Source organism: Mustela nivalis (genome assembly GCF_964662115.1).
Source record: "Mustela nivalis genome assembly, chromosome: 2".
In the NCBI taxonomy this organism is placed as follows: domain Eukaryota; kingdom Metazoa; phylum Chordata; class Mammalia; order Carnivora; family Mustelidae; genus Mustela; species Mustela nivalis.
In genome coordinates this window covers 72,980,966-72,995,750 of record NC_139021.1, presented here as the reverse complement: position 1 = coordinate 72,995,750, position 14,785 = coordinate 72,980,966, and the positions used below count along the sequence as shown (strand labels likewise).

Below are 14,785 nucleotides of genomic sequence, written 5' to 3'. Positions count from 1 at the left end.
TAAAAACTTGCTTAAATTTAGATTCAACTCATTTTGACAAGAATACATCATACTTATTGTCATGTATTTCATACTGCACTGCATTAGGAGAAATAAACTGTTTTTCACTTTTAGTAACCGCACAATTGATCAGTGAGCTCTGGTAATGCCAGTCTGACCTCTTCAATATACACCCTCCCATCAACTTTCACCTAATAGTTTTTGCAGCCACTGATGACCATTATGTAGAATCCATTATTTCATTAGAAGTTGTAAAATTGTGATTTTTCTAATTTCAGCAACCTTTTGAATTTATTAGCTGAAATTGTTCTATAACAGTTTTCTCTCATCAACTATTTTGTTACCCTAAAATACAGTTTGTATCTGAAGGGCAGAGTAAATGATTGATTCTTTCCATTTATAAATTTTCATAGAATAATGAACTGAACTCTGAGAGCCTCCAATGATGACCAATACTTTTTTTGGTTTCATTTATCCTTTTTTTTTTTTTTTTTTTTTGAGGAACTCACGAGTTTAAAAATATATACAATATATTTCAATGAATCTTTGTCATTCTTTTTGATGTATGTTATTGTGCTTTTGATCCATTGGGAGACCCATAAGGTTTTTGTTTATTTCGTTTTGACACATCCCATGTTTTAGTTTTTTGTAGCTACCTTGATTTCTGGCACAAAGTGGTGCAACAGGTCTGTATTTTCCTTCCCAGACCTGTAGTCAGCCATTTTCCTTAAGCAGCCTTGGTTCTTTTTGGTGAGAAATAATATTTAAGAAATCACAATCTGGGTACTGGAAGGGTTCATTGCTATTTGATCCTCATTGTTTTATAGGTCTTTTCAGTGGATATAGCCAGGAAATTGCACTTTTAAGGAAAAATTCTTAGTTCATTATAATATTTGCAATTAAAATGTAAGATTTAGGGGTTTGCATCTTTAATTTTATATTTAAATCTTTTGCCTTATGCTTAAATTTTGATTCCTGATAACACAAATTATTTACCTGATTTACTCCACAAATATACTTACTATAGTGTAATGCAAGTCCAAATGAATCTGTAATTTTTTAATACCATTTTTACATTTCTATTAGATTAATATAGTGCTGAAGTTAACACATTTACCTCCTCTGCGAAGTTATATTCTTGATCTTTGTGAGTTTCCACTTGATTATGCATCTCAAAGATTTTATATGATGCAAGGAATTGTGATTGCAATGACAACTGTAACCAAGTATACACAAGGTGCAAGATTTCTTTGTTCAGATGAAGCATGTCCTCTTTCAAAAGGTAGATATAAAACTGTAAAACAATTTATTGTTTAATCCTAAATCATGTTTACCATTAGTTTTATGAAACATGGAGTAGAAAGAATGGAATAAAACTTGATGTTTCATGTATACAAGTTTACTTTGCATAATCCTCAGGTGCATTCTTTTCTTTCCCTTCTCTCTCCCGCAATATAAGAGGTGCTCTTGGATTTTTGAAGTGCTTCTTCTCATACACTGTTCCATGACTGTTCATGCTGTTTCCTCTCCCTGACCTTTGGCTTATCTTCAGTTCAGTACTTCTCAGGACATCTTTCCATTCATATCCACTTCTCATTGGGTTGGATGTCATGCCTCCTTTCTTCTCTCTGAACCCTCTAAATGAATACCATATATTGAAATTATCTGTTTTTTATTGCTGCCTTTTGAAACTGTGTTTAAGGATCTATATCAAGAGTGCCTTGGGGCTCCTGGGTGGTTCAGTCATTAAGCGTCTGCCTTCGACTCAGGTCATGATCCCAGGGTCCTGGGATTGAGAGCAGCACCACATCGGGCTCCCTGCTCGTTGGGGAGCCTGCTTCTCCCTCCCCCACTCCCTCTACTTGTATTCCCTTTCTTGCTGTGTCTCTATCAAATAAATAAATAAAATATTAAAAAAAAAACAAACAAAAAGAGTGCCTTAGCATAGTGTCTGGCAAGAAATAGCCATGCAATAAATGTTAATTGACTGCTCTGAACCTACATGCAAAAGTGAATTAATTATACCTTGAATTAGAATAATTTTAAAGGATTGAAAATGGGTAGCTAAATCCAAAAGCAAATTTAGCTTACCTCTGTTTTCTTTTAGGATTTCAGTATATAAGAGTGCATGTGCCTGGTGCTACAGAATCTGCAACAGTAAGAAATGACTTTTTGTGTAATCTATGTTCATCTTCACTTCAAGAAGACAGAAAATTTAGAGTACTTGGTGGTAAAAATGCATTCATATTTTGTAATTACAAATTTTAAAATAGTATTTAATATCTTAATATGGAAATTAGATTGAATGTATATTCAAATAACTAATTGTTTTTTGCTATTTGCCTTAAGATAAACAGATAGTTGAAATAATCACAGCAAAGGCACTTCATGCTTTTCGAGGATATTCTAAGAACCAGCCATTTAGGTTTCAGTCTCTTACAATTTTTCTAAGAGGTAAGTAAGTTTTGCGTGAACTAAAAACAAATAGCTGTAAAATATATAAAATATGTAATTGACTTGTTTATAGTTATATAGTATAAATGGTACTTCTATAGCTTAAGAATCATAGGTCTTATTTTGAGTGTCTTAAAGAGTCATATTTAGCTAATGTATCAGTTATTCATTGAGTCATACATCATTCACTTAAAAAAAATATTAGTGCCTGCTATGTCCCAAGCACTGTGCTAAGTTTCAGGGACAAAATTATTTATGGCAATGTTCTCCCATCATTTTATGTTGTGTCTTATGTAAACATTGGAGTTATTTTATTTATTTTTTAAAGATTTATTTATTTATTGAAAGAGAGAGAGAGTTTGTGAGCAGGGGGAGGGGCAGAGGGGAAGCAGACTCCCCACTGAGCGAGGAGATTGATACGGAGCTTAGTGTCCCCCACAGGGAGATCAGGACCTGAGCAGAAACCAAGAGTTTCGACCACTTAACTGATTGAGCCACTCAGGCACCTATGGGATTATTTTATAATGTAAACTTCATGAAGATAAAGACTTAGTGTTTTTACTGCACATAGTAAAACCTCAATAAATATTTGCTTAAAATATGAATGAGCTGTGACATATGATTAACTGTTGAGAACTGCATGAGTAAAGACCTGTGAGCAGGCAGAGTCTGCCATGGAGGAAATCATTATCGGTATTAATTACCCAGAGAAGGGTGAGTCTTCATTGAAAAGCCAGAACTGTGAAAATGAGGGTGGGGCTCAGGCTCTTTTCTTGGGCTGAAATTGGAGGAATTAAACTGTTCAGAAGGAGATAACTGGATGTCAACCATGTATAGGAAACTCAAGATTTAGGGAAACAGAAATTCAAACAAGAACTCTTTCCACTGTCGCCTCACAAGGATGAAGCAGGCATGTAAGCAGAGATGATAATAGGTCATTTTTTTTAAAGATTTTATTTATTTATTTGACAGAGATCACAAGTAGGCACAGAGGCAGGCAGAGAGAGAGAGGTGGAAGCAGGCTCCCCACTGAGCAGAGAGTCCGATGCAGGGCTGAATCCCAGGACCCTGAGATCATGACCTGAGGCGCAGGCAGAGGCTCAAGCCACTGAGCCACCCAGGTGCCCCGATAATAGGTAATTTTTATATAGCAGTTACTGTGTGCCAGTCACTTTTACATATATTAACTCATTTAGGCACAACTGCATCAAGTAAGTTCTATTGTTATCTCAATTTTACAATTTGGAAACTGAGGCACAGAGAAGTAATTTGTCCAAAGTCACATAGCTAGTATGTAGCACAGCCATCATTCAAATTCAGGCATTCCAGCCTCAAAGTCTATGTTTTTAATTACTTAATTCTATTATATACTACATACAAACCCGATAATATAGAAAGATAAGTGGCTATCCAACTTTTATTTTTGGTAGAAAACCCTTTCTTCAAATAAACTTATATAGAACCTAAATGAATTTTAAAGATTAAATTAATTTAAAAAACAGGCCTTTTGGGATTGACGTTAGAAGAAATAACCAGACTTCCCAGCCTCCTTACCTTTTTTTGACCTTTCCTTGACCTTGAGATACATTTGCCAAACTCTGTAATTCAAGGAACAGTTGAAAAACAATTTGCTTTTATTTTTTCCTCATAATTCATTCTGTATCCTTCAGTTAATTGTTTTTGTTAGTTTGTTTGATCAGCTGACTGGTTTGTAGTTTTTATTTTCTCAATTCTTGTGCCTGATTCTTCCCTTCCAGTCTACAGGGTATACCAATAAGCTCTGTGGAGCAAAAAAAAAAAAAAAAAAAGGAGGGGCGCCTGGGACTCAGTCAGTTAAGTGTCTGCCATCAACTCAGGTCATGATCCCAGGGTCTGGGATGGAGTTCTGCATCAAGCTCCTTGCTCAGTGGGGATCTTGCTTCTTCCTCTGGCTGCTGTTTCCCCTGCTTGTGCACACACTCTCTCTCTGACAAATAAATGAAATCTTTAAAAAAAAAAAAAAAAAAAAAGCCAGAGAAAGAGAAGGAAAAAAATGATTAAGATCACCTTTTGATCTTCTTCATGAAGAATGCTAATCCTGTCCCTCCTTTTAAGCCTTTCTTTCATAGTTTTACAACCAACCAGCTTCTAACTGTGTAATGGAGGATCAAGATTTTTAGTGTATGTTTGTAAAATAAATTTTGGGGGGGTGCTTGGGTGGATTATTTGATTAAGCTTCCAACTCTTGATTTTAGCTCAGGTCTTAATCTTGGAGTCGTGAGGCTCAAGCCCCTCATTGGGCTCCATGCTGGGTATGGAGACCACTGAAAACAATCAGTCAATCAACCAACCAATTTTGAATTTGTACAAAAGCATTGCCTAGTCTGTAGATGTGAGAAGGGAAACCTAGTGTACTGCAAGAAGGTAGATTTTGGAGATTGCCAGATCTAGATGTGAATTTCAGTTCTGCTATGTACTGTGTAGCCTTGTACAATTTGCTTAACTTTCAGTTTCTTCATATACAAAGCAGGAATAGCAATATCTAACACTTTTCAATTAGATAATAAATGTAAAAATACCTACCTATATTATAGGTAGTGACAATACCTTTTAAAATTATTTTCTTCTTGTGCTCGCTTCGGCAGCACATATACTAAAATTATTTTCTTCTCAAATTATTATTTATAGGTCATTTTTTATTAATGTTTTTTATCATTTAATGCAAAGACATTTCATTTTAAATAGGTTGATCCTTGTTTTTCCTTTAATTGTCTTAGAGGATACTGTCTTGTTGCTTCTTAAAATTAATTCATCATCACCTATAAATATCAAAATTTACCAGCAATGAAATTGCCTTAATTTACATTTTCAGTGTTACTCTATATAGAGATTATACACAAAAGTAAATGCTTTACAACTAACTTAAGTACTAAATTCTTACTACCTTTAGGTATTGGAACCATACAAACATGTACAAGTTTCATTTAGTGAATACTTATTTTCTTTTGTGTTTAATCATCTTAGATGAATCAGTGAGTAAAATGAATATAGGAAATGAGTATAAAATTATTGGAATTCCAACCTGTGTAAAAACTTCACAAACTGCTGTTTGTATAGAGGCAAATAGTATCATTTCTTGCAACCCAAAAGGTAAGGAAATTGTTAGTATCATATATTAACAAATATTTAAATTTAAGTCCATGTGTTCAGGAAATAAGTACTTGCTCAGGAAATAAATATTGCTGGGCACCCTTCTAAGAACTAGGTGTGTAGTTATAGTCAGGATAATCAAGGTTCCTACTCTTAAATCATATGGGAGACAGTCAGTAAACCTATAAACTAATCAACAAGACAATTTCAGATAATAAATGCTATGAAAGAAATAAAATGTGATAACGTAGAACCTTGCCCACAGGAAGGACTCCTTTTTTTTTGCCTAAACTTTATTTTGATTTTTTCATAATTAACAATGAGAAAATTATGTCCAAATGCCAAGAGTTAGACATTCATGAAAAGATTTTTCTACCCAACCTTTTATTTTCTAACTAAAGCAATGTTAAGCAACTTGTGGTCTGAGAAAAAACCCAATACAATAGCATCCTTTTCCTCATCTGAGCTAAACCAATCAAGAATAAGATAATAGAGAAAGGCAGATGGGGGCCAAAATATACCTTTGTTACTGATAATTTCCTTTAACAACTCAAACATAAATAGGCTTGAAGTAAAAGTAGAGAGCAGACCTAGTCTTAACTTGCCACACAAATAATTAAAGTACGAAAGATTAGTTAAATCTTGGATAAAGTTAGATTTTTTTTAATCACTAGATAACCATCTGCAATAATAGAGGACCGAGTTAAATTTAAATGCAAGTGGATTCTAGATACCTCTGCTTGTTTTGAAGAGAAAAGCTTCTTAAAAGAATAAAAGTATTGAAGAAAAGAAGCACAAATGGACAGTAGATATTTTAATGATATTTGACATAATTTTTGCTGTGAAATGTTTCCTGACTTACTGATTTGGTAGCAGAACATGACTTATATGTAGGTGAAAAAGTGTGCTTTCTCATGCTGCTCTACAGAATTAGGCAGACTTAACTACCCAAATGTGGCAGGAGCTACACTAAAGTAGGTCTCCCTTTGTCCATTGGCTTGGATGAATAGAAAAAACCATTACTCTGTGATGGCAGCCCTCAAGAGGAAGGAGAAAATGACTGAGTTATGCGTGCACAGCTATTCCTCCTAATGATCAGCTGCAATAAATCATTTTTTTTTTTTTAGGAGCCAGATAGAGTAAGGAAATAGGGAAGATCTAGAATGTCACAGTATAGTTCAATACAGTGCTTTCTAAGTAGTAGAGAGTAAATCTTCCTTTTTAATAGCACCATTCAAATAATTCCCATTCTGCTGTTTAGCCCTCACTAAAGGTGGTTATTATTTTAAACATAGAAATATAGAAGCAAACACTGTAATACAGGAGCCCCCCGGCTTTGTTCATCTAGGCCTTAAAAGGAAAAGAATGAGGGATTTGCTTGCCCCCATCACAGCCAGTCTATGTGGGCACATGGAGTAACTGCTTCCTTTTATTATATTCCCTGGAATAAAATTGAGAGACCAAAGTGACCTCTAATCATAGTTTAATATAATTTATATTTTATATATATATATATGTATATATATATAATAATTTAACATCATAAGAATTTGAGTATGGTTTTACTAGAAGAACTATAATTTGATAATATTTTTGATAAATGGAATTAGAGATCTATAATGTCATTTTCTTGTTTTAAAACCCTTTTTAATATATGTGTTAATATTTACTTCCAGTTCCCTCAGGAATTAGCGACAATTTCAGGTATCTTCTCTCTTTGACTTCCAGCTCATGCTGGAAGTTTACAGCAATACTTGCCAATATCTTTGCATCACAAATTGTTCCTCCTGGGACTTACAATTTACTCAAGCTCTGTTTGCTGATGAGTCTAGTACAGACAAGTGACCGTAACAAGGAACTGAAAGATTGCCTGGATATTTTAATTATAACAAGTGATACTCTACTTGTAGACAGGTAAAATATGTGATACGAATGTTTTCAAAGTATACATTGGTCACGGATTTGCATAAATCCTTTCCATGAGCATTATTACAAAACAAATATTTAGAATTCAACTGGGCACTATAAATATTTAAATAAACTTTTATTAATGAATTTCAAAACTTTAAAAACAGGAATTGATAAATTGGATATTTGCTTTCAATATTTTGAGAATCTAACCACGCAGAATTTCACCAGTTTCCTCACTCAGACCTTTACAAATAAATGCATCCTTTATTTATTTGTAAATAAATAAATAATAAAATTGAGAGACCAAAGTGACCTCTATAATTTGATAATATTTTTGATATTATCAAGCCTTCACAGGCTTCCTTTTCCCTCATTCCCTATTTCAGTGTTCTATTTTTTATTTGCTTTCATTTTAAAATAATCTTCCCCCGAAGAGCCAACAAGCCAACAGGCCATTGTCTTATTTTTCTCCAAGATTCCATTAAATAATACTGATGCACTATATACAAATAAGTCTGTGAAAAGTGCCAAAATTATTGTTTTGGGACTATCACCCTAACTTTGGAATAAACTTCTATTCAGCATTTTGGGGCTCTCCACTAGGAAGTACCATTTTTAAAATCACTTAAAATGCTCAAAAGCTAGGAATAAACTTCTTATATTAATACCTTGGATGCATTTGTAAAGCAAAAACAAATTCATAGAATGAATTTAAAATTTAAAAAATGCAAATTTAGCTTAATTGGACAGATGATGTTTTGCTAAACTTAAATTAAAATTAAATTGCAATGTAAATGTGGTACTAACTGCTACAGATTGCACCAATTTAATCTTCCACTGATGAGCATGGGAATATTTGTTTCCTCACAATCTCACCAACACTAGGTATTATCAAACTTTTAAATTTAGCCATCTGAATGGGTGGAAAATTGTATTTTATTTTAATTTGCACTTTTTTAATTGGAAGTAAGTTTTAGCATCAGTCTAAACACTTCTATTATTTTTCTATGAACCTCTTTTGTCCTCTTTTCTATTAAGTTGTTTATTCCTAAATGATTTGTGGTATCTCTTGTAAATTAAGGCCTTTGTCTCTTTTCCTGTTTGTCATTAACCTCTGGCTTTTCCTGTGGTATTTGGGGTGGTATGAGAGATTTGGGGGGGTTGTTTCATTTTTTTTAGTTAAAATTTATATATAGTGAATTAATCAGATCTTAAGTATATACCGTAATAAGTTTTGACAAGTGCATACATTGTGATAGCTGGCACCAAAATAAGATATAGAACATTTCCATCACCTCAGAAAGTTCTTTAACTTAGTTCCTTTTTCCACAGGTGATTTCTGTCACTGTAGGTTAATTTTCCTGTCCTCGAACTTCATAAAAATAGAATCATACAATGCATACAAAGCATATTCTTTTGGGCCTAGTCTCTTTTACTCTACATGTTTTTGAGATTGACCCAGTTGTGTTTGTTAGTAGTTCATTGTTTTTACTGATGGGTAGTATTCCATTATATGAATGTACCAAAATTTGTTTATCCATTCTCCTAATGATGAACATCGATTGGGTTTTGCATGTTTTGACTTTATAAATGAAGCCACTGTAAACATTCCTATACAGGTCTTTTTGTGGACATGTGTTTTCATTATCTTGAATAAATACCTAGGAGTAAAATTGCTATGTCATTAGGTAGATATATATTTAACTTTATAAGAAACTGTCAAACTGTTTTCCAAAGTGGTTATACCATTTTATATTCTTACTAACAATGTAAGATTCCAGTTGTTTCTATCATCACCAACATCTGTTGTTGTCAGTCTTTCTCAATTTAGCCATTCTGGTGCATGTGAAATGGTATCACATTGTAATTTGCATTTTCCTGATGACTGCTGATCTGAGCTCTTTCATATGTGTTTATTGGCTGCTCATATATCTTCTTTTATGAAGTGTCTATTCAAGTCTTTTACCCACTTTTAAGAGGGGTTGTTCTAGATATATGTCCTTTGTCACATATATGTAGCATGAAATTTTTCTTTCAGTCTAAAGCTAGTATTTTTTTTCTTAAAAATGTCTTTGATGAGCAGACTATTGTGTTTTGATGAAATTCAATTTATTGAGTTTATTTAAGTTTAGTGTTCTCTGGGTTCTGTTTAAGAAATCTTTACCTATGGGCACTGGGTGGCTCAGTGGGTTAAGCCTTTGCCTTTGGCTCAGGTCATGATCTCAGGGTCCTAGGATCAAGCCCCACATTGGATTCTGTGCTCAGCATGGAGCCTGTTTCCCCCCCACCCTCTCTCTGCCTGCCTCTCTGCCTACTTGTGATCTCTGTCTGTCAAATAAATAAAATTTCTAAAAAAAAAGAAAGAAATCTTTACCTACTCTAAGGTCATGGAGATGTTCTTTTATATTTTCTCTTAGAAGCATTACAGTTCTAGTTTTTACATTAGATCTGTTACCCATCATATGTTAATTTTTGTATATGTTGTGAAGTAGGAGTCAAAGTTAATGTTTTTTCCTATGCATTTATACAGTTTTTCCTTACCATTTGTTGAAAAGACTTTCCTTTCCTCATTGAATTGTTTTGACACCATTGTTGAGAATGAATTGAACTGGGTATAAACTAGATATTAAATTGATCTGAGCAGATATCTGTTTGGAGCCCATCACAGGGCTTGAGCCCGTGAACCTGAGATTAAGACCAGAGCCAAGATCAAGAGTCGGATGCTTAACCAACTGACCCACCCAAGCGCTCCACTTGGGAGAATTTTAGAAGAAATATTTATGACTTTGGTTCACCCCTAGAATGGTTTGGGGTGGGGCTTGACATTGGAATTTTAAAAATATCCCCAGGTGATTTTAATGTGAGGTCAGTTTGAAAACCACTGCTTTATAGGCTTGCATAAGTTTCTTTCTAAATCTCATTCCCCCATTTTATATATCTTCAAACTAACATCCAAATTCCTTAGAAGGCATATATACTAGAAATTTTACAGCATCTACCTATCCTTATTTAAAGAATACTACTTCATCCTCTTTTGCACTGGATGTCTGTGTCAGCTCATCATAGTTGATTGCACCAGCAAGCTGTGATTTCTGTGGGAAGGTTTTGGAAGTTAAGATAATCATAATCTTTTCTTAGAATTTAAATTTAAGAAATGAAGAGGCTAAGGAAATTGGCAAAAAGGTTAGAAAACAGATGTATCAAGAGTTACACAATACATAGGCATCAGGGATAATCATTATGGGCTACTGTCAAGCCTAAATGTGAAAATTCTGAATAAACAAAAGAAAGCAATCCATAAGAGTTCAAATGACATCTCTCTGTAGCTTTCTCTGACTGCCTTCTGGGAAGAAATAATAATCTTCTATGGATATTCTCATGAAAACATTGTGTTTTAGTTTTTTGTTTATGTCTTTCTAGGCTGTGAACTTTCCAAGTTAAAGAGCATGTCTCATATATATTTTTATCCCTAGAAAAGGTGCTCATTAAGGGTATCTGCCTGGCTCAGTCAGTACAGCATGCAGCTCTTGATCTTGGGGTTTTGAGTCTGAGCCCCATGTTTGGTGTACAGATTACTTAAAAATAAAATCTAAAAAAAATGTTCATAAAGCACTGACTCAAACTAAATTTAATTGCATAGCTGTTATACATTATCACTTCTGAAAATAAAACCTTGAATAATAATAATGAGTAATTTATTTTTTCCTAGGCTTTTGAATTTTAGTATAAACCTTGTGCCCCGTGGTATACGTCATCTCGTCTCTACTGAAATTTTTCCTACTCTATCCAGGAATAAGTATGGAACTGGAGCATTTAGCATTCAGGCTGGCAGTGCTTTGCTAGCTAAAGGTGGTATTTGTTTTATAGGAGACTTGGCTTCACACAAAAAGGATAAACTAGAACAGCTTCAATCAGGTAAATAATATTTTTTTCTAATTAATTTTTACCTGTTTAACTTATAGTTTCACCAATGTCAAGGAGATACTTAACTGTTAAGATTATATTGTACACATTTTAGGAATTGAGAAATTATATTAAATGACATTTCTCATTTTACCTTTATAAATAAAAAGAGAGGAATTTAATATGCAAATATACTGTTTTAGCTTTTGATCTCAGTTATGCTAATATGTGAGTTTGTATTGGCCCAGATTTCTTTTCTTGTATTATTGTTTTAGCTAGGACTTCTACTCTGATGCCGAAAAACAGTGGTGAAAAGAGGCCTCCTTGTCTTGTTCCTCATCTTAGTAGGAGAGTTTTGAGTTTGTCACCATTAAATATGATGTTAACTGTAGGTTTTTTTGTAGATGTTCCTTTCCAAGTTGAAGGAGTTCCCCTCCATGGTGAAGTACACATAACATAAAATTTATGGTTTTAACCATTTTTAAATATACAATTCAGTGTCATTAAGCACATTCACAGTGTTATATATAATCCTTACCAGCTTCCATTTCTAGAACTTTTCATAATTCCTAACAGAAATTCTGTATCCAATGACACCTGGGTGATACAAGTTGGTTAAGTGGCTGCCTTCAGCTCAGGTCATGATCCCAGGGTCCTGGGATCAAGTCCTGCATCTGGCTCCTTGCTCAGCGGGAAGCCTGCTTCTTCCCCTTCCTGCTGCTCCCTCTGCTTGTGCTCTCTGTCTCTCAACCTCTCTCTGACAAATAAATAAAATCTTTAAAAAAAAAAAAAAAAAAGAAAGAAAGAAACTCTGTAAGTTATACAATAACTCCCTGTTATTCCCTACCTCCAGACCCTGGTAGCCTCCATTCTACTTTCTGTTTTCATGAATTTGTCCATTCGAGAATCTCTCTTCTTATTGTTGAATAAGATTCCATTATATATATATATATATATATATATATATATATATATATATACACCACTTTTTAAAAAAAAATTCATTTGTTTGTTGAGGAACACTTAGGTTGTATCTGTCTTTCAGCTATTGTGAATAATGTTGCTCTGAACATTGGAGTCCATGTATCTGTTTGAGTCCCTACTTTCAACTCTTGGGTGTATACCTAGAGGTGGAATTGCTGGATCATAAGTTAATTCTATGTTTAACCTAATGAGGACCTGCCAAACTGTTTTCCACAGTGGCTATACAACTTTACATTCCCACTAGTAAAGGATGAAGATTCTAATTTCTCCACATCAGTCCTGTTACATTTCATAACTAATAAAATACTTTTAAAGGAAAAAGCTTTATATATTATTATACTTAACAGCAGCTTTTCCCTTGTGTTTGATTAAGGAGCCCGGATTTTTAGACTACACTGGGCCTACATACTAAGTAGCTGGCCTTGGCTACTGGAATAGCAAAAACTAAAAAAATTAAAAAGATTGACAACAAATTTCAGAACAAGGATGTGGAAAAATGGGAATTCCTATATATTGTTGATGAGAATATGACATAGTACAACCATTTTGAAAACTTCTCTGGCAGTTTCTGTAGAGTTAAAAATACTATTTACCTTATGACCCAAAAGAAAGATAAATTTAAACAGAAGACTCTGTTATCATGAATGAGGAGAAGACTAATTTGAGAACTGTTCGGAAGATAGAATCTTAGGAATTGGATTGAATCCATAGATTGAATGATTACAAGGGGTGAAAGAAGGATAGAAAGGAGATTATGTTGCTTCTACATTTTTAATTTGGGTTTTAAGTAGTTGGATGGTGATATCTCTAATTGTGAGTAATCCACACAAAGTCATTTGAGGAAGAGAATGATGAATTTGGTTTTCAACATGTTGGATTTGAGATGTATTTTCCCCAAGTCATTGTAGTTCATATTTTCTCTCAGTCTTATGCTCTTTCACTCTTACATACAAGTCCTGCTTTATTTTTTTCCGCATAAAAGAACATTGCTTAATTTTAGAACCCCCTTGTAAGCATGACCTATATGACCAATCTCTCAACGCGCTACCTATTTCACCCAGATACTGATCATAATTATAGCTACATGGCTTACACTGTTGTTCTCATCAAGTCATGGGACACATAAACATGCAAATATTTTTTTGTCTTATTCTTTTTATGGCAGATCCTCTAATTTAACTATATCTTACAAAACAACCGAATTTACTTGTGTCTTTACTGTCCAACATTTAGAGTATAACATTCTATATAATAATATTTGTTATTATTTGTAGATATATAGGCCTAAATGAACTAAATAATAAATGGGTACTGTCTTTTGACTTAGTTGTGGAAAGCAGAAACATCACAGTATATATCCCAGGAAAGAAGTTTGGGGATGGTGTTAATCAACAAATGACATTTCCAGTTCAGTGCAGTTTTTGGTCTTTTGTTGATATGGATTCATCTTTAAGGAAAAATATGCAGAAAACAAACACTCTAATTGGTCAGATGGTAAGGTATATGTATATTTTATTTTTAGAATGTTCAGGGAATTTAACTAGATTTTAATCTCAATTTTTTGTTGTTCTTAATGTTTTGTTATTAGCCCATGTCTATCTTTAATCAGGTAGTAGAACTATATAATGATATGATTGTTTGAAAATTTTCATTTTTTTAGTCATGCAAAGCAGGTGTCTGTTTACTAGAAATTATTATTTGAATAGGCACCAGAGTAGGCTTTAATGAATCATGTGTAAGAAAATAATAAAGAGCATTCAAAAACTTGGTTAGATTAAGGGTGCCTGAGTGGTTCAGTTGGTTAAGAGACTGCCTTTGGCTCAGGTCATGGTCCCAAAATCATAGGATGGAGTCCTGCATAGGGCACCCAGCTCCACAGGGAGTCTGCTTCTCCCTCTGACCTTCTCCCCTCTCATGCTTTCTCTCACTCTCTCTTTCTCTCTCTCTCAAATAAGTAAATAAAATCTTTAAAAAAAACTTGGTCATATTAAGTTCCCATGCTACTCAGGAATCACTTTAAATAACAATAATAACAAATACTAAAATTAAAAAATAGCTACATAGTTAATATAATAAGATATAATATAAATATGCTAATAATTTAAATAATTATAAACAGTATTTAATTTATAATTATTTCTAAAGTGTTTGTGGAAATGCCAGAGTTTAATGTTTGTCTTTTAAATTTTCATTTGGTGTAGGATTGCAGTTTGATTCCAACTAATCTACTAGAGGCATTTGGATTATTGATTAAGTGCAATGAATCATCACCTTGCTCTCCACTTCTTTCTACTGTGCAACATACTTTAAAGAAAGCCATTGATCCTAAAGGGCAGCTTTATGTGGCTTCTAAGAAGTTCACAACTGAAGATTTTGAAAAGGTACAAGCAGAAGAAATGAGTAC

General features: G+C 33.6%; 1 protein-coding gene across 3 annotated transcripts in view; it reads left to right on the top strand.

Annotated features, from left to right (window-relative positions):
• MCMDC2 (minichromosome maintenance domain containing 2) overlaps positions 1 to 14,785 on the top strand; it is a 34,633-nt gene that overhangs the window by 3,826 nt on the left and 16,022 nt on the right. For all 3 annotated transcript variants that reach the window (XM_082719122.1, XM_082719121.1, XM_082719123.1), the window contains exons 5-12: positions 1,087 to 1,282; positions 2,108 to 2,230; positions 2,350 to 2,454; positions 5,458 to 5,583; positions 7,260 to 7,497; positions 11,204 to 11,409; positions 13,709 to 13,875; positions 14,583 to 14,762. In XM_082719122.1, the coding sequence (XP_082575248.1) occupies positions 1,087 to 1,282; positions 2,108 to 2,230; positions 2,350 to 2,454; positions 5,458 to 5,583; positions 7,260 to 7,497; positions 11,204 to 11,409; positions 13,709 to 13,875; positions 14,583 to 14,762 (1,341 nt within the window). The remainder of the gene's footprint in view (positions 1 to 1,086; positions 1,283 to 2,107; positions 2,231 to 2,349; positions 2,455 to 5,457; positions 5,584 to 7,259; positions 7,498 to 11,203; positions 11,410 to 13,708; positions 13,876 to 14,582; positions 14,763 to 14,785) is intronic.